The sequence below is a fragment of the Taudactylus pleione genome, unplaced genomic scaffold, assembly GCF_031769625.1.
Source record: "Taudactylus pleione unplaced genomic scaffold, aTauple2 ptg000496l, whole genome shotgun sequence".
NCBI lineage: Eukaryota > Metazoa > Chordata > Amphibia > Anura > Myobatrachidae > Taudactylus > Taudactylus pleione.
The window spans coordinates 1,034,148-1,054,604 of NW_028284898.1; the positions used below are offsets into that span (position 1 = coordinate 1,034,148).

Consider the following 20,457-nt stretch of genomic DNA (forward strand, 5'->3'; position numbering starts at 1 on the left):
CTAATTGGTTGGATTCTTTCCACACTGATGTCTTGAGCACAGTTCATGTTCATCTCTTTGGTGAAGAGTTCGGTCACATCCTCGATTTCTTTGTGCTCCACCCTCCAGGTCTGTGGTTTGATCTGCAGAATTACTCCATCCATAGTGTGTAGAGTAACTTGGGTACCCGGTTACATTGTATGTTGAGGTTGAGAATCGTACACAACCTACAATCTGTATAAATATGAAGCATAAATTAATATCACAATAATATATTTACCCTACAGTATGGGTACAAGAATGTTATAAATGAGTAATAAAAATAAAAATCTGACAAGATTATTTTTGTAATTTAGGGGTCTATCTAAAAAGAAAATTAAAAGTGGCATTTAAAAAATTGTTGCTCTTCACTTTCAAATTGTCACCATATTTATGTGTGCTGAATTCCCGGGATAACCCATGTGGTAAAGGGCTGTCCCAGAGAGGAGATTCTTTACATCTTTCTCATCTGCGAAAGATGTCTGTATCCACTGCACATGCACCAGTCAGCGTCGGAGACTTCAGATGCTGATTGGGGAGTGGATTAGAGTGAGAACCAGACAGGGGAGTAAAGAGCCAAGAGAGACACCCGGGGGAACGGGAAGCCGGAGATTGTGTTATTGTACAAGAAAGTTTGGACAGAGACAGGTGCACATAGGGTGCAAAAATGTAACCAATACCTTTGGCAATTAAAAAAGTGGAAATTTGTATTAATAATAAGAAACTTGTTATTAAAGATTTTATCACATGCCACACAAGTAATGTGATCTACGGTATAGAGTGTACCTGCCACAAATTTTATATAGGAAGGACTAGTAGACCATTAAAAATTAGACTGGGTGAACACCTACGTAATATAAAGAAGTGATTGGAGTCTCATGCACTATCAATGCACTTTAAAGAGATTCACCAAGCCAAAGTAACACAAAACAAATTTAAAATTTTTGTGGTCTTAAAAAAAATCACACCAGTATTCAGATCAAATAATACAAGTGAAGCATTGGCAAAAAGCGAAAATAATTGTATCTATAATTTTAAAAATGTATTCCCACTGGTGTCAATGAAGACAATAAAGATTTTGACTTCAAGTGGTTTTTATGAATATGGGGTTTTATACATATCCACTTATTATGCCATTATTTTATATTTTAACAATCTTTATTTTATATTTTTATTTCATAATTTATATATATTTTAGCTTGAGTATGTTTTGAACAGGTTGTAATAATGTTATTTATTTATTTATATAATTATTTATTTCTTCCATATTTCATGGATGGGGGAGTACTACTGTATGGTTTAAGAATCTACCCCAAAATGGTGACCATCCATTCTGAGGACAATCTATACATAGGGTCTATATGCCATTTATAGGGATAAACTGGAACTATACAAATTAAGCCCGGATAAGTGACACTCCCGATAGTTTGAAAGTCTCAATACAACTGAGATCACTGTGATTCTCAAGGGACCAGAACTCATTAAGGTCTCCAGCGGGGAAGGTTAGGCTCGGGACACATTGTGAATCACTTCCGGTTCCTGCAGGAAGTCTACAATCAGCGGGAACTTTTTTTCCATTCAGATGATGCAGAACTATGGGGTGGGAGGCCGGAAGGGATTCTTTTGGATTCCTCTGAATGTGGTTAGCTGATAGAAAATTCCATGTCTGGAAATAGGTATTTTTTAGATATGACTGAGGTTGGGTAGAAATACCCATAAGGCTAGTGTCCTCATTTTGCCTTGTTAAAGATAAAAACCATATCGAAATGCGATGAATAAGAGGACTATAAGGAACAAGCTGGCTCTCAACCCAAAATACGTTGGAAGTGGTTTTCAGCGACGCCTGATGGACTACTATGAATGCCTTTTTGTCTGCTTTACATAAGTGGACCATAAGATCTGGTATGTAGTGACAATTGAAAAAAAAGGGATATGGCAACTGTGAGATCGGGAGGCTCATTCACCTCCAAAGGTGTTTTATGTCTACCTCATATGTAGGGCATACCTTCTGGTAGGAACCCAAGAATTCTATACTGTGTATTGAGAATTAGTGTTGACAGTATTACTCAAAGTGATGTTTTATATGTTTTTCTTCCTGGGAAATACTGAGTGTGACTATAAAGAAAGAGTGAGAGAATAACAAACCCCTCCAGGATTATTGAACGTAGCGCCTGAAGAGATTGTAATATGTTTGTCAGAACAAAACTTCTCTCATCTGTATAAACACTTTTCTAGAACAGACCTCATTAAGGGGTCTATTAATCATTACATAATTATCACTTGTGATAATAATATTTTAAACTCGCTGTGAGTTTAAAAAACTGTTTGGAGGCATCATCATGCCTCACTGCCTAAAATATCACTTCTGAAAAGCTGCTCTTTTTGAGGGGTCAGCTTCACAGAACAGTGATACTTTCCCCCTACACTGTGCCCCCTCACCACAGCCGCCAACGTTTGTGGCCCCCATTTCTTTGTGTAACCCCACTCCCTCCTATGCCATCTCTCCCCCTGCTGCTGTGTGCCACTCCCCGGTGTCTGCTCTGTCAGCTGTTCACCCCATGTCCTCTCTCCTCCCCCTGCTGATGTGTCCCTTAGCTTTCCCAGATGTCAGCTCTGTCCTGGCCCTGCTCCTCCTCCCCCACTGTGTCCCTTAGCTTTTCCCGATGTCCCCATGCTCCCCCATTCTCACCCTTCCCACTTCCAGTCAAATGCCTTCACTTGTCTTCTCTCTTCCCAGAGCAGTGCAGAGGACAAGAGGAGTATCGCAAGCAGCCAGGTAGCTCACATACAACCCTGTGGTGCCCAGGAGCTCTCAGCTCTTGGGGCTCTGCAGTGCAGACACAGCATAAAGGGATTTGAATAGGTCCCTCTGCTGACTGCAACGGCTGCCTTGTAAATCTTCACAGGCTGTCATGTAAACAGCAGCCTGTGACGATTATCAGGTGCTGAACTCCATCTCATGATGGCGTTTAGTAAAACCATCTAGTTCCAAAAAAATGCTTTAGAACAAATTAAGTGATGATGAAGAGACCCCTTTAACCTTTGGGGGCTGCAAGATAAGAACAGAGAAATGAAAAGGTGGAGAAATCTGTGATCTCTCTGCCTGCCCCAGTCAGGTGAGTGCTGAATGCCAACAAGATGGGAGCTGCGGCAGCACCACGAGGGCCCTTGGGCAATGCAGGAAGATCGCACTGTCCAAATCTTGAGCAGCTGTCATTAGGCAAACTTCCAGCTATGCCGCCTATCCATGTGTGTATGCATACACTAGTACTGTGCCACTTCCCCTCTGCAAAGTTTACTTGAGTAAGGAAAGCTGATGTTTTATCATTTTGCATAGAGCATGCATGTAGCGCCCACTCCCACCTGGGATCATAGCTGCCTGTATACTATGAGCACGCATGTTAATGCATTGTTCTTATGTGTGTGCCGTACAAGTCTGGGCACCAGTATACTGGCACTAGAATGCAGACAATGTTAAAATGCATTTTAACAGTGTCACTAATATAACTATATATATTAAATATTTAGTAGCGACACCATTAAAATAGTTTAAGTCGCATTTTTACATTGTCGGCATCCCGGTGCTGGGAAGTTGGCTTCCTCATTCGCAGTGTCAACTGAATGATTGTCATCCTGCCCTATGTATTCCCTCTCTTTACATTAATAGGGGTCCCCAAACTTCTATTTTGCCTAGGGCCCTATGGGGTCTTAATCCTGCTCTGGCAACACAGGAACCCTATTGCAGGTGGTGAGTCTGATGGAAGCACCAGGAATGAAATTGTGATCACCAGAGACTGTGGACCTTATTCAGAGTCGGTCGCGAGCGTTGAGCGCTGAGCGCTCGCAACCGACTCGATGTTGGTCCACAGGGCATGCGCACGACGGAGACAGCCCCGTCATGCACTTGCGCGATCCCCCGCTAACGACGGTCACCCGTCGTTAGCGGGCTCGAAGCAGACGGAGCGAGCTGTCGATGTTGATTGACAGCTCGCTCCGTTTGCAGGCTGGGCAGGGGGCGTGCCCGGCCAAACGGAGGCGTTCCTTTCGGAACGCTTGCCGTTTTGTGGGCGTCCCCACTGACATCATCAGTGATGTCAGTGGGGAGCTTCCTACTCAAACAGAGCAGGAAGCTCCCTGGGGCTTAAGGTTGACGAGACTCTACCTTAGGGTCTTGTCGTAAGCCCCGACTGTCGCGATGGTCTTGACCATCGCGACCATCTCCCTTAGCGGTCGTTAGAGCTGTGGCTGTTAACCCACAGCCTAACGACCGACATGGAGGCGGCCGTTCAGGATGCAAGCGGCCGCCCTGTTTCTGAGCGACTGCTTGCATCCTACGACCGCCTCTGAATGAGGCCCTGTGTGTTGTAGCTGGAGCTGCCTCATCTGCAGAGTATTTAATGTTACAAAGTAGATAGATGCAACAGGAGTAGTTCAGACAAGGCTTTAAGGCAGGGGCATTTCTTGAGAGGAGGGGGCTGTGTGCAGTCTCTGTCATGGGCTCCCTCCTCTCAGTCTGGCGGCTGCGCGGCCAGCGCCGCACGTATAGACTCTGGGCACTATCGTGTGCTCAGAGCCTATAGCACATGCGCAGGTCACCGGGAAAATTTGGCATGGCTGCCATTTTCCAGCTGTTTTTACAGTGCAGACGCCAGCACCAACGTGGGACTCCGGAGAGGTAAGGATACTATGGTGCAGGGTGTGCACCCATTGTAAATACGCCCCTGCTTTAAGGATTTTAAGATCTTGATGTGGGCACATGGGGATGTTGAAACCTCCATCTACAACATTTAGGGCCTTGCGTGACACCCCAATCCATGCAAGTGTCATTTTTGCAGTTTGTGAACCTGGTCCCCGAAAACATTCTGCAGGGATAAGGCGCCTGATAAATTCTTTCTACGGCAGTGGGTAATAAAGTATATGCTATAAAAACAACATCAATTCATGCCATTTTGATTAACTCGTAGATCATGAAAGTCGTAATAAAACTATATTTAATAATACAATATATTGAAACAGGTACTATACTTACCCCAAAGAGTAAACCCATCAGCAAACCCAGAGCAAGTACAGAGGCCAGTGCAATGAGGATGATGGACCAATATGGCACTGTAATAAAGAGTAAATAACAATCTGTACAATTTTTTCAAACTAGTAATTACTGTATAAGTGTCTATAGTATACTGCAGAGCAGGCATCATTCCATACAGAGCATGTGTCACACAATTGGCCATGACTCAGAGATGTAGGTTTATCTGATGATGAACGTACATCTCTGATGTTTAGGAGTCTGTGCCTGCACAGGACACATTCAGCAGCATTTGGGGTGGAGCAGGGACGTGGTTGGACACTGTTCCCGGAAATGGAGGAGTGTCACCACCATTTTCTGGGAAGGTCGAGGCCAGGGACTGCTTCAACAGATGCAGTTTCCTGGCCTCTGAAGTGACCAGCAGCTGGTTAGGCTGAAGGAAGCTGCAGCTCCAGCAGCCTGAACAAAGGAGCTACCATTGGTCACGATGGTGCTCACAAAGGCAGCAAGGAGGTGCCTGACACCTTCTCCTGCATTTCCATTAAGAAGGATGGAAAAACAAAGCTGTTTGTGTGCAGCTCTGCAATTCTGTCCATGTCTGAATCAGACCCATTGTGTCAGGGATTACATTGTGTGGGAAAATGTGTACAGGTTTTATAATCAACTGTTAAAAGAAGAATTCTATACATTTTGGGGGAGGTAATTTAGATAAGATAAATTAGGAAGTTATACTGTACTCACAACTGCATTGGCATTTCCAAAGACATTATACTTACTGTTGTAACTTTCTGCCAGGACAACAGCAATATTAGTTGTAGCTGTGGACGTTGAAGTAGTAGTAGAAGTTACAGTAGAAGTTTGTGCACTATTAGTAATGAGAGCAGCAGTAGTAGTTTGTGATCCTGTTAGTGCTGCAGTTGTGGAAGCTGCAACAAAAGCCGGAGTTGTAGTTGGAGTAGCTGTAGTTGTAGGAGCTATGGTGATAGCAGATGATGCAGTGATAGTTCCTGCTTTTGTAGTAGTAGTTACAGGTGCAGCAGTTATAGTGGGAGCTGCAGTATTTACAGGTATTACAGTAGTAGTTGCTACAGTTGTAGAGAGAGCTGCAGTAGATGTGGGTGCCGTATTGGTGGAGGATGCAGTAATAGTTAATACAGATGTAGTGAGAGCTACAGTAGATGAGGGTGCAGTATTGGTGAAGGATGCAGTAGTAATTGGTACAGTTGTAGTAAGAATTGAAGTAGTTGTGGGTGCAGTATTGGTGGAGGATGCAGTAGTAGTTGGTACAGTTGTAGTGATAGCTGCAGTTGATGTGGGTGCTGTATTGGTGGAGGATACAGTAGTGGTTGGTAAAGTGGTAGTGAGAGCTGAAGTAGTTGTGGGGGCCATATTGGTGGAGGATGCAGTAGTAGTTGGTACAGTTGTAGTAAGAATTGAAGTAGTTGTGGGTGCTGTATTGGTGGAGTATACAGTAGTAGTTGGTACAGTTGTAGTGAGAGCTGCAGTACAAGTGGATGCTGTATTGGTGGAGGATAGAGTAGTGGTTGGTACAGTTGTAGTGAGAGCTACAGTAGATGTGGATGCTGTATTGGTGGAGGATACAGTAGTAGTTGGTACAGTTGTAGTGAGAGCTGCAGTAGATGTGGATGCTGTATTAGTGGAGGATGCAGTAGTAGTTGGTACAGTTGTAGTGAAAGCTGCAGTAGATGTGGATGCTGTATTGGTGAAGGGTACAGTAGTGGTTGGTACAGTTGTAGTGAGAGCTAAAGTATTTGTGGGTGCTGTATTTGTGGTGGTAGCAATAGTAGTTGGTACAGTTGTAGTGAGAGCTGCAGTAGATGAGGGTGATGTATTGGTGAAGGGTACAGTAGTGGTTGGTACAGATGTAGAGAGAGCTAAAGTATTTGTGGGTGCTGTATTTGTGGTGGTAGCAATAGTAGTTGGTAAAGTTGTAGTGAGTGCTGCAGTAGATGAGGGTGCTGTATTGGTGGAGGATACAGTAGTAGTTGGTACAGTTGTAGAGAGAGCTGCAGTAGATGTGGGTGTTGTATTGGTGGAGGATGCAGTAGTAGTTGGTACAGTTGTAGTAAGAATTGAAGTAGTTGTGGGTGCTGTATTGGTGGAGGATGCAGTAATAGTTAATACAGATGTAGTGAGAGCTGCAGTATTTGTGGGTGCTGTATTGGTGAAGGATGCAGTAGTAGTTGGTACAGTTGTAGTGAGAACTAAAGTAGATGTGGGTGCTGTATTAGTGGAGGATGCAGTAGTAATTGGTACAGTTGTAGTAAGAATTGAAGTAGTTGTGGGTGCTGTATTGGTGGAGGATCTAGTAGTAGTTGGTACAGTTGTAGTGATAGCTGCAGTAGATGTGGGTGCTGTATTAGTGGAGGATGCAGTAGTAATTGGTACAGTTGTAGTAAGAATTGAAGTAGTTGTGGGTGCTGTATTGGTGGAGGAAACTGTAGTAGCTGGTACAGTTGTAGTGAGAGCTGCAGTTGATTTGGGTGCTGTATTGGTGGAGGATACAGTAGTGGTTGGTACAGTGGTAGTGAGAGCTAAAGAAGTTGTGGGTACTGTATTGGTGGTGGTAGCAATAGTAGTTGGTACAGTTGTAGTGAGAGCTGCAGTAGATGAGGGTGCTGTATTGGTGGAGGATGCAGTAGTAGTTGGTACAGCTGTAGGGAGAGCTGCAGTAGATGAGGGTGCTGTATTGGTGGAGGATGCAATAGCAGTTGGTACAGTTGTAGTGAGAGCTGCAGTAGATATGGGTGCTGTATTGCTGAAGGATACAGTAGTAGTTGGTACAGTTGTAGTTAGAGCTGCAAAATATGTGCTTAATGTAGTTTTGGAGGATACGGTAGTAGTTGGTACAGTTGTAGTGAGAGCTAAAGTAGTTGTGGGTGCAGTATTGGTGGTGGAAGCTATAGTAGTTGGTACAGTTGCAGTGAGAGCTGCAGTTGATGTGGGTGCTGTACTGGTGGAGGATACAATAGTGGTTGGTATAGTGGTAGTGAGAGCTAAAGAAGTTGTGGGTACTGTATTGGTGGTGGTAGCAATAGTAGTTGGAACAGTTGTAGTGAGAGCTGCAGTAGATGAGGGTGCTAAATTGGTGGAGGATGCAGTATTAGTTAATACAGTTGTAGGGAGAGCTGCAGTAGATGTGAGTAATGTAGTTGTGGAGGATACTGTAGTAGTTGGTACAGTTGTAGTGAGAGCTGCTCTAGTTGTGGATGCTGTATTGCTGGTGGATGCAGTAGTAGTTGGAACAGTTGTAGTGAGAGCTGCAGTAGATGTGGATGCTGTATTGGTGGTGGATGCAGTAGTAGTTGGTATAGTTGTAGTGAGAGCTGTAGTAGTTGTGGTTGATGTAGTTGTGGAGGATAAAGCAGTAGTTGGTACAGTTGTAGTTGTGGGTGCAATATTGGTGGTGGATGCAGTAGAAGTTGGTACAAATGTAGTGAGAGCTGCAGTAGTTGTGGATGATGTAGTTGTAGAGGAAAAGGTAGTAGTTGGTACAGTTGTAGTGAGAGCTGAAGTAGTTGTGGGTGCTGTATTGGTGGTGGATGCAGTTGTAGTGAGAGCTGCAGTAGATGTGGGTGCTGTATTGGTGGTGGGTATAGTATTAGTTGGCACAGTTGTAGTGAGAGCTTCAGTAGTTATGGTTGATGTAGTTGTGGAGGATACAGTAGTAGTTGGTACAGTTGCAGTGAGACCTGCATTAGTTGTTGGTGCTGTTTTTGTGGTGGATTCAGTAGTAGTTGATACAGTTGTAGTGAGAGCTGCAGTAGATGTGGGTGCTATAGTTGTGGAGGATACTGCAGTAGTTGGTATAGTTGTACTGAAAACTGCAGAAGTTGTAGCTGCTGTGGTTGTGAAGGATGCAGAAGTAGTTGGTACAATTGTAGTGATAGCTACAGAAGTAGTGGGAGCTGCAGTAGTAGTAGAAGCCACTGTAGAATTGGAAGCTGCTGTAGTAGGGGTTGCTGCTGTAGTAGTGGGAGCCACTGTAGAAGTGGAAGCTGCTGTAGTAGTGGGTATTGCAGTAGTAGTGGTTGCTGTTGTCATTGTTTGAGCCGCTGTTGAAGAGGGAGTTGCAGTAGTAGTGGTTACTGCTATAGTAGTTGGAGCCACTGTAGAAGTTGTAGCAGTTGTAGTATGGGGAGCTGCAGTAGTAGTGGTTGTTGCTGTTGTAGTAGTGGGAGCCACTGTAGTAGTGGTTGCTCCTGTCATCGTAAGAGCCATTGTGGAAGTGGAAGCTGCTGTAGTAGTGAGAGTTGCAGTAGTTGTGGGAGCAGAAGTAGGAGTGGGAACAGCAGGAGTGAGAACTACAATAATATTGGAACCTCCAGTAATTATAAGAGCTGCAGTAGTAGTTGGAGCTGCAGAAGAAGTGGCAGCCACTGTAGAAGTGGGAGCCACTGTAGAAGTGGAAGCTGCTGTAGAAGTGGGAGCTAGAGTAGTAGTGGTAGCTGCTGTAGTAGTGTGAGCTGCTGTTGAAGTGGGAATTGCAGAAGTAGTGGTTACTGCTATCATTGTAAGAGCTGCTGCGGAAGTGAATGCCACTGTAGAAGTGGAAGCTGCTGTAGCAGTGCGTGCTGCAGAAGTAGTGGTTGCTGCTGTAGTAGTGGGAGCCACTGTAGTAGTGGCTGCTGCTGTAGTATTAGGAGCAGCTGCAGCAGTGGTTGCTGCTGTCGTCGTGGGAGCCGCTGTGGAATTGGAAGCCGCAGTAGAAGTGGAAGCTGCTGTAGTAGTTGGAGCCACTGTTGAAGTTGTAATTGCAGTAGTAGTGGTTGCTGCTGTAGTAGAGGGAGCCACTGTAGAAGTGGAAACTGCTGTAGTAGTGGGAGCTGCAGTAGTAGTGCTAGCTGCAGTAGTAGTAGTAGCCACTGTTGAAGTGGGAGCTGCAGTAGAAGTGGTTCCTGCTGTAGTAGTGGAAGCTGCTGTAGTAGCGGGAGCTGCTGTAGAAGTGGGAGCTGCAGTAGTAGTGGATGCTGCTGTCGTCGTGGGAGCCTCTGTGGAAGTGGGACCTGCAATAGTAGTGGTTGCTGCTGTAGTAGTGGGGGCTGCAGTAGTTGTGGTTGCTGCTGTAGTAGTGGGAGCCACTGTAGAAGTGGAAACTGCTGTAGTAATGGGAGCTGCAGTAGTAGTGGTTGCTGCGGTAGTAGTGGGAGCCACTGTTGAAGTGGGAGCTGCAGTAGTAGTGGTTGCTGCTGTAGTAGTGGGAGACACTGTGGAAGTGGAAGCTGCTGTATTAGTTGGAGATGCAGTAGTAGTGGTTTCTGCTAGAGTAGTTGGATCCGCTGTGGAAGTGGTAGTTGCTGTAGTAGTCAGAGCCCCTGTAGAAGTGGGAGCTGCTATAGAAGTGGTAGCAGCAGTAGAAGTGGTTGCTGCTGTAGTAGTGGGAGCCACTGGAGAAGTGGAAGCTGCTGTAGTAGTGGGGGCTACAGTAGTAGTGGTTGCTGCTGTAGTAATGGGAGCCGCTGTAAAAGTGGAAACTGCTGTAGTAGTGGGAGCTGCAGTAGTAGTGCTTGCTGGAGTTGTAGTGGGAGCCACTGTTGAAGTGGGAGCTGCAGTACTAGTGGTTTCTGCTGTAGTAGTGGGAGCCACTGTAGAAGTGTAAACTGCTGTAGTAGTGGGAGCTGCAGTAGTAGTGCTAGCTGATGTAGTAGTAGGAGCCAAAGTTGAAGTGGGAGTTGCAGTAGTAGTGGTTCCTGCTGTAGTAGTGGAAGCTGCTGTAGTAGTGGGAGCTGCTGTAGAAGTGGGAGCAGCAGTAGTAGTGGTTGCTGCTGTCGTCATGGGAGCCTCAGTGGAAGTGGGAGCTGCAATAGTAGTGGTTGCTGATGTAGTAGTGGGGGCTGCAGTAGTTGTGGTAGCTGCTGTAGTAGTGGAAGCAACTGTAGAAGTGGAAACTGCTGTAGTAGTGGGAGCTGCAGTAGTAGTGGTTGCTGCTGTAGTAGTGGGAGCTGCAGTAGTAGTGCTAGCTGCAGTAGTACTAGGAGCCACTGTTGAAGTGGGAGCTGCAGTAGTAGTGGTTCCTGCTGTAGTAGTGGAAGCTGCTGTAGTAGCGGGAGCTGCTGTAGAAGTGGGAGCTGCAGTAGTAGTGGATGCTGCTGTCGTCGTGGGAGCCTCTGTGGAAGTGGGACCTGCAATAGTAGTGGTTGCTGCTGTAGTAGTGGGGGCTGCAGTAGTTGTGGTTGCTGCTGTAGTAGTGGGAGCCACTGTAGAAGTGGAAACTGCTGTAGTAGTGGGAGCTGCTGTAGTAATGGTTTCTGCGGTAGTAGTGGGAGCCACTGTTGAAGTGGGAGATGCAGTAGTAGTGGTTGCTGCTGTAGTAGTGGGAGACACTGTGGAAGTGGAAGCTGCTGTATTAGTTGGAGATGCAGTAGTAGTGGTTTCTGCTAGAGTAGTCGGATCCGCTGTGGAAGTGGAAGCTGCTGTAGTAGTCGGAGCCCCTGTAGATGTGGGAGCTGCTATAGAAGTGGTAGCAGCAGTAGAAGTGGTTGCTGCTGTAGTAGTGGGAGCCACTGGAGAAGTGGAAGCTGCTGTAGTAGTGGGGGCTACAGTAGTAGTGGTTGCTGCTGTAGTAATGGGAGCCGCTGTAGAAGTGGAAACTGCTGTAGTAGTGGGAGCTGCAGTAGTAGTGCTTGCTGGAGTTGTAGTGGGAGCCACTGTTGAAGTGGGAGCTGCAGTACTAGTGGTTTCTGCTGTTGTAGTGGGAGCCACTGTAGAAGTGTAAACTGCTGTAGTAGTGGGAGCTGCAGTAGTAGTGCTAGCTGCTGTAGTAGTAGGAGCCAAAGTTGAAGTGGGAGTTGCAGTAGAAGTGGTTCCTGCTGTAGTAGTGGAAGCTGCTGTAGTAGTGGGAGCCGCTGTAGAAGTGGGAGTAGCAGTAGTAGTGGTTGCTGCTGTCGTCATGGGAGCCTCAGTGGAAGTGGGAGCTGCAATAGTAGTGGTTGCTGATGTAGTAGTGGGGGCTGCAGTAGTTGTGGTAGCTGCAGTAGTAGTGGAAGCCACTGTAGAAGTGGAAACTGCTGTAGTAGTGGGAGCTGCAGTAGTAGTGGTTGCTGCTGTAGTAGTGGGAGCTGCAGTAGTAGTGCTAGCTGCAGTAGTAGTAGGAGCCACTGTTGAAGTGGGAGCTGCAGTAGTAGTGGTTCCTGCTGTATTAGTGAAAGCTGCTGTAGTAGCGGGAGCTGCTGTAGAAGTGGGAGCTGCAGTAGTAGTGGATGCTGCTGTCGTCGTGGGAGCCTCTGTGGAAGTGGGAGCTGCAATAGTAGTGGTTGCTGCTGTAGTAGTGGGGGCTGCAGTAGCTGTGGTTGCTGCTGTAGTAGTGGAAGCCACTGTAGAAGTGGAAACTGCTGTAGTAGTGGGAGCTGCAGTAGTAGTGGTTGCTGCAGTAGTAGTGGGAGCCACTGTTGAAGTGGGAGCTGCAGTAGTAGTGGTTGCTGCTGTAGTAGTGGGAGACACTGTGGAAGTGGAAGCTGCTGTATTAGTTGGAGATGCATTAGTAGTAGATTCTGCTAGAGTAGTTGGATCCGCTGTGGAAGTGGAAACTGCTGTAGTAGTCGTAGCCCCAGTAGAAGTGGGAGCTGCTGTAGAAGTGGTTGCTGCTGTAGTAGTGGGAGACACTGTGGAAGTGGAAGCTGCTGTATTAGTTGGAGATGCATTAGTAGTAGATTCTGCTAGAGTAGTTGGATCCGCTGTGGAAGTGGAAACTGCTGTAGTAGTCGTAGCCCCAGTAGAAGTGGGAGCTGCTGTAGAAGTGGTTGCTGCTGTAGTAGTGGGAGCCACTGGAGAAGTGGAAGCTGCTGTAGTAGTGGAGGCTACAGTAGTAGTGGTTGCTGCTGTAGTAATGTGAGCCGCTGTAGAAGTGGAAACTGCTGTAGTAGTGGGAGCTAGAGTAGTAGTGCTTGCTGGAGTTGTAGTGGGAGCCACTGTTGAAGTGGGAGCTGCAGTACTAGTGGTTTCTGCTGTAGTAGTGGGAGCCACTGTAGAAGTGTAAACTGCTGTAGTAGTGGGAGCTGCAGAAGTAGTGCTAGCTGCTGTAGTAGTAGGAGCCAAAGTTGAAGTGGGAGTTGCAGTAGTAGTGGTTCCTGCTGTAGTAGTGGAAGCTGCTGTAGTAGTGGGAGTCGCTGTAGAAGTGGGAGCAGCAGGAGTAGTGGTTGCTGCTGTCGTCATGGGAGCCTCAGTGGAAGTGGGAGCTGCAATAGTAGTGGTTTCTGCGGTAGTAGTGGGAGCCACTGTTGAAGTGGGAGCTGCAGTAGTAGTGGTTGCTGCTGTAGTAGTGGGAGACACTGTGGAAGTGGAAGCTGCTGTATTAGTTGGAGATGCAGTAGTAGTGGTTTCTGCTAGAGTAGTTGGATCCGCTGTGAAAGTGGAAACTGCTGTAGTAGTTGTAGCCCCTGTAGAAGTGGGAGCTGCTGTAGAAGTGGTAGCAGCAGTAGAAGTGGTTGCTGCTGTAGTAGTGGGAGCCACTGGAGAAGTGGAAGCTGCTGTAGTAGTGGGGGCTACAGTAGTAGTGGTTGCTGCTGTAGTAATGTGAGCCGCTGTAGAAGTGGAAACTGCTGTTGTAGTGGGAGCTGCAGTAGTAGTGCTTGCTGGAGTTGTAGTGGGAGCCACTGTTGAAGTGGGAGCTGCAGTACTAGTGGTTTCTGCTGTAGTAGTGGGAGCCACTGTAGAAGTGTAAACTGCTGTAGTAGTGGGAGCTGCAGTAGTAGTGCTAGCTGCTGTAGTAGTAGGAGCCAAAGTTGAAGTGGGAGTTGCAGTAGTAGTGGTTCCTGCTGTAGTAGTGGGAGTCGCTGTAGAAGTGGGAGCAGCAGTAGTAGCGGTTGCTGCTGTCGTCATGGGAGCCTCAGTGGAAGTGGGAGCTGCAATAGTAGTGGTTGCTGATGTAGTAGTGGGAGCTACTGTTGAAGTGATCGCTGCAGTAGTAGTGGTTGCCGCTGTACCAGTGGGAGCCACTGGAGAAGTGGAAGCTGCTGTAGTAGTGGGGGCTGCAGTAGTAGTGGTTGCTGCTGTAGTAGTGGGAGCTGCTGTAGAAGTGGAAACTGCTGTAGTAGTGGGAGCTGCAGTAGTAGTGGTTGCTGCTGTAGTAGTGGGAGCTGCTGTAGATGTGGAAACTGCTGTAGTAGTTGGAGCTGCAGTAGTAGTGCTTGCTGGAGTTGTATTGGGAGCCACTGTTGAAGTGGGAGCTGATGTAGTAGTGGGAGCCACTGTAGAAGTGGAAACTGCTGTAGTAGTGGGAGCTGCAGAAGTAGTGCTAGCTGCTGTAGTGGTAGGAGCCACTGTTGAAGTGGGAGCTGCAGTAGCAGTGGTTCCTGCTGTAGAAGTGGAAACTGCTGTAGTAGTAGGAGCCACTGTTGAAGTGGGAGCTGCAGTTGTAGTGGTTCCTGCTGTAGTAGTGGAAGCTGCTGTAGTAGCGGGAGCTGCTGTAGAAGTGGGAGCTGCAGTAGTAGTGGATGCTGCTGTCGTCGTGGGAGCCTCTGTGGAAGTGGGAGCTGCAATAGTAGTGGTTGCTGCTGTAGTAGTGGGGGCTGCAGTAGCTGAGGTTGCTGCTGTAGTAGTGGGAGCCACTGTAGAAGTGGAAACTGCTGTAGTAGTGGGAGCTGCAGTAGTAGTGGTTGCTGCGGTAGCAGTGGGAGCCACTGTTGAAGTGGGAGCTGCAGTAGTAGTGGTTTCTGCTGTAGTAGTGGAAGCCACTGTAGAAGTGTAAACTGCTGTATTAGTTGGAGATGCATTAGTAGTAGATTCTGCTAGAGTAGTTGGATCCGCTGTGGAAGTGGAAACTGCTGTAGTAGTCGTAGCCCCAGTAGAAGTGGGAGCTGCTGTAGAAGTGGTTGCTGCTGTAGTAGTGGGAGCCACTGGAGAAGTGGAAGCTGCTGTAGTAGTGGAGGCTACAGTAGTAGTGGTTGCTGCTGTAGTAATGTGAGCCGCTGTAGAAGTGGAAACTGCTGTAGTAGTGGGAGCTAGAGTAGTAGTGCTTGCTGGAGTTGTAGTGGGAGCCACTGTTGAAGTGGGAGCTGCAGTACTAGTGGTTTCTGCTGTAGTAGTGGGAGCCACTGTAGAAGTGTAAACTGCTGTAGTAGTGGGAGCTGCAGAAGTAGTGCTAGCTGCTGTAGTAGTAGGAGCCAAAGTTGAAGTGGGAGTTGCAGTAGTAGTGGTTCCTGCTGTAGTAGTGGAAGCTGCTGTAGTAGTGGGAGTCGCTGTAGAAGTGGGAGCAGCAGTAGTAGTGGTTGCTGCTGTCGTCATGGGAGCCTCAGTGGAAGTGGGAGCTGCAATAGTAGTGGTTTCTGCGGTAGTAGTGGGAGCCACTGTTGAAGTGGGAGCTGCAGTAGTAGTGGTTGCTGCTGTAGTAGTGGGAGACACTGTGGAAGTGGAAGCTGCTGTATTAGTTGGAGATGCAGTAGTAGTGGTTTCTGCTAGAGTAGTTGGATCCGCTGTGAAAGTGGAAACTGCTGTAGTAGTTGTAGCCCCTGTAGAAGTGGGAGCTGCTGTAGAAGTGGTAGCAGCAGTAGAAGTGGTTGCTGCTGTAGTAGTGGGAGCCACTGGAGAAGTGGAAGCTGCTGTAGTAGTGGGGGCTACAGTAGTAGTGGTTGCTGCTGTAGTAATGTGAGCCGCTGTAGAAGTGGAAACTGCTGTTGTAGTGGGAGCTGCAGTAGTAGTGCTTGCTGGAGTTGTAGTGGGAGCCACTGTTGAAGTGGGAGCTGCAGTACTAGTGGTTTCTGCTGTAGTAGTGGGAGCCACTGTAGAAGTGTAAACTGCTGTAGTAGTGGGAGCTGCAGTAGTAGTGCTAGCTGCTGTAGTAGTAGGAGCCAAAGTTGAAGTGGGAGTTGCAGTAGTAGTGGTTCCTGCTGTAGTAGTGGGAGTCGCTGTAGAAGTGGGAGCAGCAGTAGTAGCGGTTGCTGCTGTCGTCATGGGAGCCTCAGTGGAAGTGGGAGCTGCAATAGTAGTGGTTGCTGATGTAGTAGTGGGAGCTACTGTTGAAGTGATCGCTGCAGTAGTAGTGGTTGCCGCTGTACCAGTGGGAGCCACTGGAGAAGTGGAAGCTGCTGTAGTAGTGGGGGCTGCAGTAGTAGTGGTTGCTGCTGTAGTAGTGGGAGCCGCTGTAGAAGTGGAAACTGCTGTAGTAGTGGGAGCTGCAGTAGTAGTGGTTGCTGCTGTAGTAGTGGGAGCTGCTGTAGATGTGGAAACTGCTGTAGTAGTTGGAGCTGCAGTAGTAGTGCTTGCTGGAGTTGTATTGGGAGCCACTGTTGAAGTGGGAGCTGATGTAGTAGTGGGAGCCACTGTAGAAGTGGAAACTGCTGTAGTAGTGGGAGCTGCAGAAGTAGTGCTAGCTGCTGTAGTGGTAGGAGCCACTGTTGAAGTGGGAGCTGCAGTAGCAGTGGTTCCTGCTGTAGAAGTGGAAACTGCTGTAGTAGTAGGAGCCACTGTTGAAGTGGGAGCTGCAGTTGTAGTGGTTCCTGCTGTAGTAGTGGAAGCTGCTGTAGTAGCGGGAGCTGCTGTAGAAGTGGGAGCTGCAGTAGTAGTGGATGCTGCTGTCGTCGTGGGAGCCTCTGTGGAAGTGGGAGCTGCAATAGTAGTGGTTGCTGCTGTAGTAGTGGGGGCTGCAGTAGCTGAGGTTGCTGCTGTAGTAGTGGGAGCCACTGTAGAAGTGGAAACTGCTGTAGTAGTGGGAGCTGCAGTAGTAGTGGTTGCTGCGGTAGCAGTGGGAGCCACTGTTGAAGTGGGAGCTGCAGTAGTAGTGGTTTCTGCTGTAGTAGTGGAAGCCACTGTAGAAGTGTAAACTGCTGTAGTAGTGGGAGCTGCAGTAGTAGTGCTAGCTGCTGTAGTAGTAGGAGCCAAAGTTGAAGTGGGAGTTGCAGTAGTAGTGGTTCCTGCTGTAGTAGTGGAAGCTGCTGTAGTAGTGGGAGCCGCTGTAGAAGTGGGAGCAGCAGTAGTAGTGGTTGCTGCTGTCATCTTGGGAGCCTCAGTGGAAGTGGGAGCTGCAATAGTAGTGGTTGCTGATGTAGTAGTGGGAGCTACTGTTGAAGTGATAGCTGCAGTAGTAGTGGTTGCTGCTGTAGCAGTGGGAGCCTCTGGAGAAGTGGAAGGTGCTGTAGTAGTGGGGGCTGCAGTAGTAGTTGTTGCTGCTGTAGTAGTGGGAGCCGCTGTAGAAGTTGAAACTGCTGTAGTAGTGGGAGCTGCAGTAGTAGTGGTTGCTGCTGTAGTAGTGGGAGCTACTGTTGAAGTGATAGCTGCAGTAGTAGTGGTTGCTGCTGTAGCAGTGGGAGCCACTGGAGAAGTGGAAGCTGCTGTAGTAGTGGAGTCTGCAGTAGGAGTGGTTGCTGCTGTAGCAGTGGGAGCTGCTGTAGATATGGAAACTGCTGTAGTAGTGGGAGCTGCAGTAGTAGTGCTTGCTGGAGTTGTATTGGGAGCCACTGTTGAAGTGGAAGCTGATGTAGAAGTGGGAGCCACTGTAGAAGTGGAAAATGCTGTAGTAGTGGGAGCTGCAGTAGTAGTGCTAGCTGCTGTAGTGGTAGGAGCCACTGTTGAAGTGGGAGCTGCAGTAGCAGTGGTTCCTGCTGTAGAAGTGGAAACTGCTGTAGTAGTGGGAGCTGCAGTAGTAGTGGTTGATGCGGTAGTAGTGGGAGCCACTGTTGAAGTGGGAGCTGCAGTAGTAGTGGTTGCTGCTGTAGTAGTGGGAGACACTGTGGAAGTGGAAGCTGCTGTATTAGTTGGAGATGCAGTAGTAGTGGTTTCTGCTAGAGTAGTTGGATCCGCTGTGGAAGTGGTAGCTGCTGTAGTAGTCGGAGCCACTGTAGAAGTGGGAGCTGCTATAGAAGTGGTAGCAGCAGTAGAAGTGGTTGCTGCTGTAGTAGTGGGAGCCACTGTAGAAGTGGAAGCTGCTGTAGTAGTGGGGGCTACAGTAGTAGTGGTTGCTGCTGTAGTAATGGGAGTCGCTGTAGAAGTGGAAACTGCTGTAGTAGTGGGAGCTGCAGTAGTAGTGCTTGCTGGAGTTGTAGTGGGAGCCACTGTTGAAGTGGGAGCTGCAGTACTAGTGGTTTCTGCTGTAGTAGTGATAGCCACTGTAGAAGTGTAAACTGCTGTAGTAGTGGGAGCTGCAGTAGTAATGCTAGCTGCTGTAGTAGTAGGAGCCAAAGTTGAAGTGGGAGTTGCAGTAGTAGTGGTTCCTGCTGTAGAAGTGGAAGCTGCTGTAATAGTGGGAGCCGCAGTAGAAGTGGGAGCAGCAGTAGTAGTGGTTGCTGCTGTCGTCGTGGGATCCTCTGTGGAAGTGGGAGCTGCAATAGTAGTGGTTGCTGCTGTAGTAGTGGGGGCTGCAGTAGTTGTGGTTGCTGCTGTAGTAGTGGGAGCCAATGTAGAAGTGGAAACTGCTGTAGTAGTGGGAGCTGCAGTAGCAGTGATTGCTGCTGTAGTAGTAGGAGCCACTGTGGAAGAAGGAGCTGCAGAAGTACTGGTTCCTGCTGTAGTAGTGGAAGCTGCTGTAGTTGTGGGAGCCACTGTTGAAGTGGGAGCTGCAGTAGTAGTGGTTGCTGCTGTAGTAGTGGGAGCTACTGTTGAAGTGATAGCTGCAGAAGTAGTGGTTGCTACTTTAGTAGTGGCAGACACTGTAGAAGTGGAAGCTGCTGTAGTAGTCGAAGCCCCTGTAGAAGTGGAAACTGCTGTAGAAGTGGGAGCTGCAGTAGTAGAGGTTGCTGCTGTAGTAGTGGGAGCCACTGGAGAAGTGGAAGATGCTGTAGTAGTGGGGGCTGATGTAGTAGTGGTTGCTGCTGTAGTAGTGGGAGTTGCTGTAGAAGTGGAAACTGCAGTAGTAGTGGGAGCTGCAGTAGTAGTGCTTGCTGCTGTAGTAGTGGGAGCCACTTTTGAAGTGGGAGCTGAAGTACTAGTGGTTGCTGCTGTAGTAGTGGGAGCCACTGTAGAAGTGGAAACTGCAGTAGTAGAGGGAGCTGCAGTAGCAGTGCTTGCGGCTGTAGTAGTAGGAGCCACTGTGGAAGTGGGAGCTGCAGAAGTACTGGTTCCTGCTGTAGTAGTGGAAGCTGCTGTAGTAGTGGGAGCCACTGTTGAAGTGGGAGCTGCAGTAGTAGTGGTTGCTGCTGTCGTCGTGGGTGCATCTGTGGAAGTGGAAGCCACTGTTGAAGTGGGAGCTGCAATAGTAGTGGTTGTTGCTCTAGTAGTGGGAGCAGCTGTAGAAGTGTGAACTGCTGTAGTTGTGGGAGCCGCTGTAGAAGTGGAAGCCACTGTTAAAGTGGGAGCTACAGTAGTAGTGCTTGCAGGAGTTGTAGTGGGAGCCACTGTTGAAGTGGGAGCTGCAGTACTAGTGGATGCTTCTGTAGTAGTGGGAGCCACTGTAGAAATGGAAACTGCTGTAATAGTGGGAGCTGCTGTAATAGTAGGAGCCACTGTTGAAGTGAGAGCTGCAGTAGTAGTTGGAGCTGCTGTAGAAATGGGAACTGCAGTAGTAGTTGTTGCTACTGTCATCGTGGGAGCCTCTGTAGAAGTGGGAGCTGCAGTAGTAGTGGTTGCTGCAGTGGCTGTTGTGGTAGAGGGTGGGGGAGCAGTTGAAGCTGCGCTTGTAGTGAGAACTGTTGATGATGCTGCAGTAAAACATAATTCACAACTATCAGAAATTGACAATGTAATATATTACATCAGTATCATTTTCATAACTAATTATTTGAAATTTCCGATCCTGAGTCTCATCCGTATCTCCTTCACTAGGTCACTGAGCTTTAGGTCACTGAGCTTTCTGTATTTATCATTGTCAATCATTTAAAAAAATATTTTTTGTAGAATAGGAATGTTGCTTTTCCTTTCTGGTGTATATATTAGACTAATAGGGGAAGACTCTGAATAGGACACATCGGCGCCCATGTGCGCGTCTTCTTCCACAGTTACAGTCCATCTATGACTTAATGCTGATGCTGATACAAGCCCTTCCCTGGCGTACAGCCCTGTACCCAAATGTGCGTGTACTGAGACGCCCAATTTTCTTCTTTAGATGCTTATATACCACTTGGTGCATCTTTAGACTCCACCATCGGTCGCACTAGACCCATACTAGAGCATGACCTCCGAAACTTAGCGATGAAGGATATTACTACACAACCACTCTCAGCGCACATCAGCACCACGCCGGCAACACTCCCATAAATTGTGGCATCGCCATGTATCAGAATAGCCAATTCCCTGTCATTGCCCAGGAATGGCCAATACATGTCTAATACATTTTGGAGCCCATGCATCTGAATCAGTACAAAGACTCTGGGCCTGATCTACCACGGATTGCTATTGTGATCGTGGCTGCGTAGACGCATGCAATTCTGCTGCAAAAATATGCTGTTTGCAACCACACTGCCAGCATAGAGACGCCCACAAACGCTCTCTCACATCCGTAATACCTCACAGTCCTGCATACACATCGT

General features: G+C 47.9%; 1 protein-coding gene across 1 annotated transcript in view; it reads right to left on the reverse strand.

The window, feature by feature from the left end:
* The window catches only part of LOC148502466 (uncharacterized), a 106,737-nt gene continuing 86,280 nt past the window's right edge, over positions 1-20,457 (reverse strand). The window contains exons 6-16 of the mRNA XM_088449802.1: positions 19,103-19,254; positions 18,642-18,678; positions 16,754-16,932; positions 15,402-15,420; positions 13,987-14,754; positions 12,755-13,764; positions 12,666-12,684; positions 11,815-12,576; positions 9,637-10,632; positions 8,246-9,099; positions 1-213 (exon numbers count right to left, since the gene is read on the reverse strand). Coding sequence (XP_088305928.1) covers positions 1-213; positions 8,246-9,099; positions 9,637-10,632; positions 11,815-12,576; positions 12,666-12,684; positions 12,755-13,764; positions 13,987-14,754; positions 15,402-15,420; positions 16,754-16,932; positions 18,642-18,678; positions 19,103-19,254 — 5,009 coding nt within the window. The remainder of the gene's footprint in view (positions 214-8,245; positions 9,100-9,636; positions 10,633-11,814; positions 12,577-12,665; positions 12,685-12,754; positions 13,765-13,986; positions 14,755-15,401; positions 15,421-16,753; positions 16,933-18,641; positions 18,679-19,102; positions 19,255-20,457) is intronic.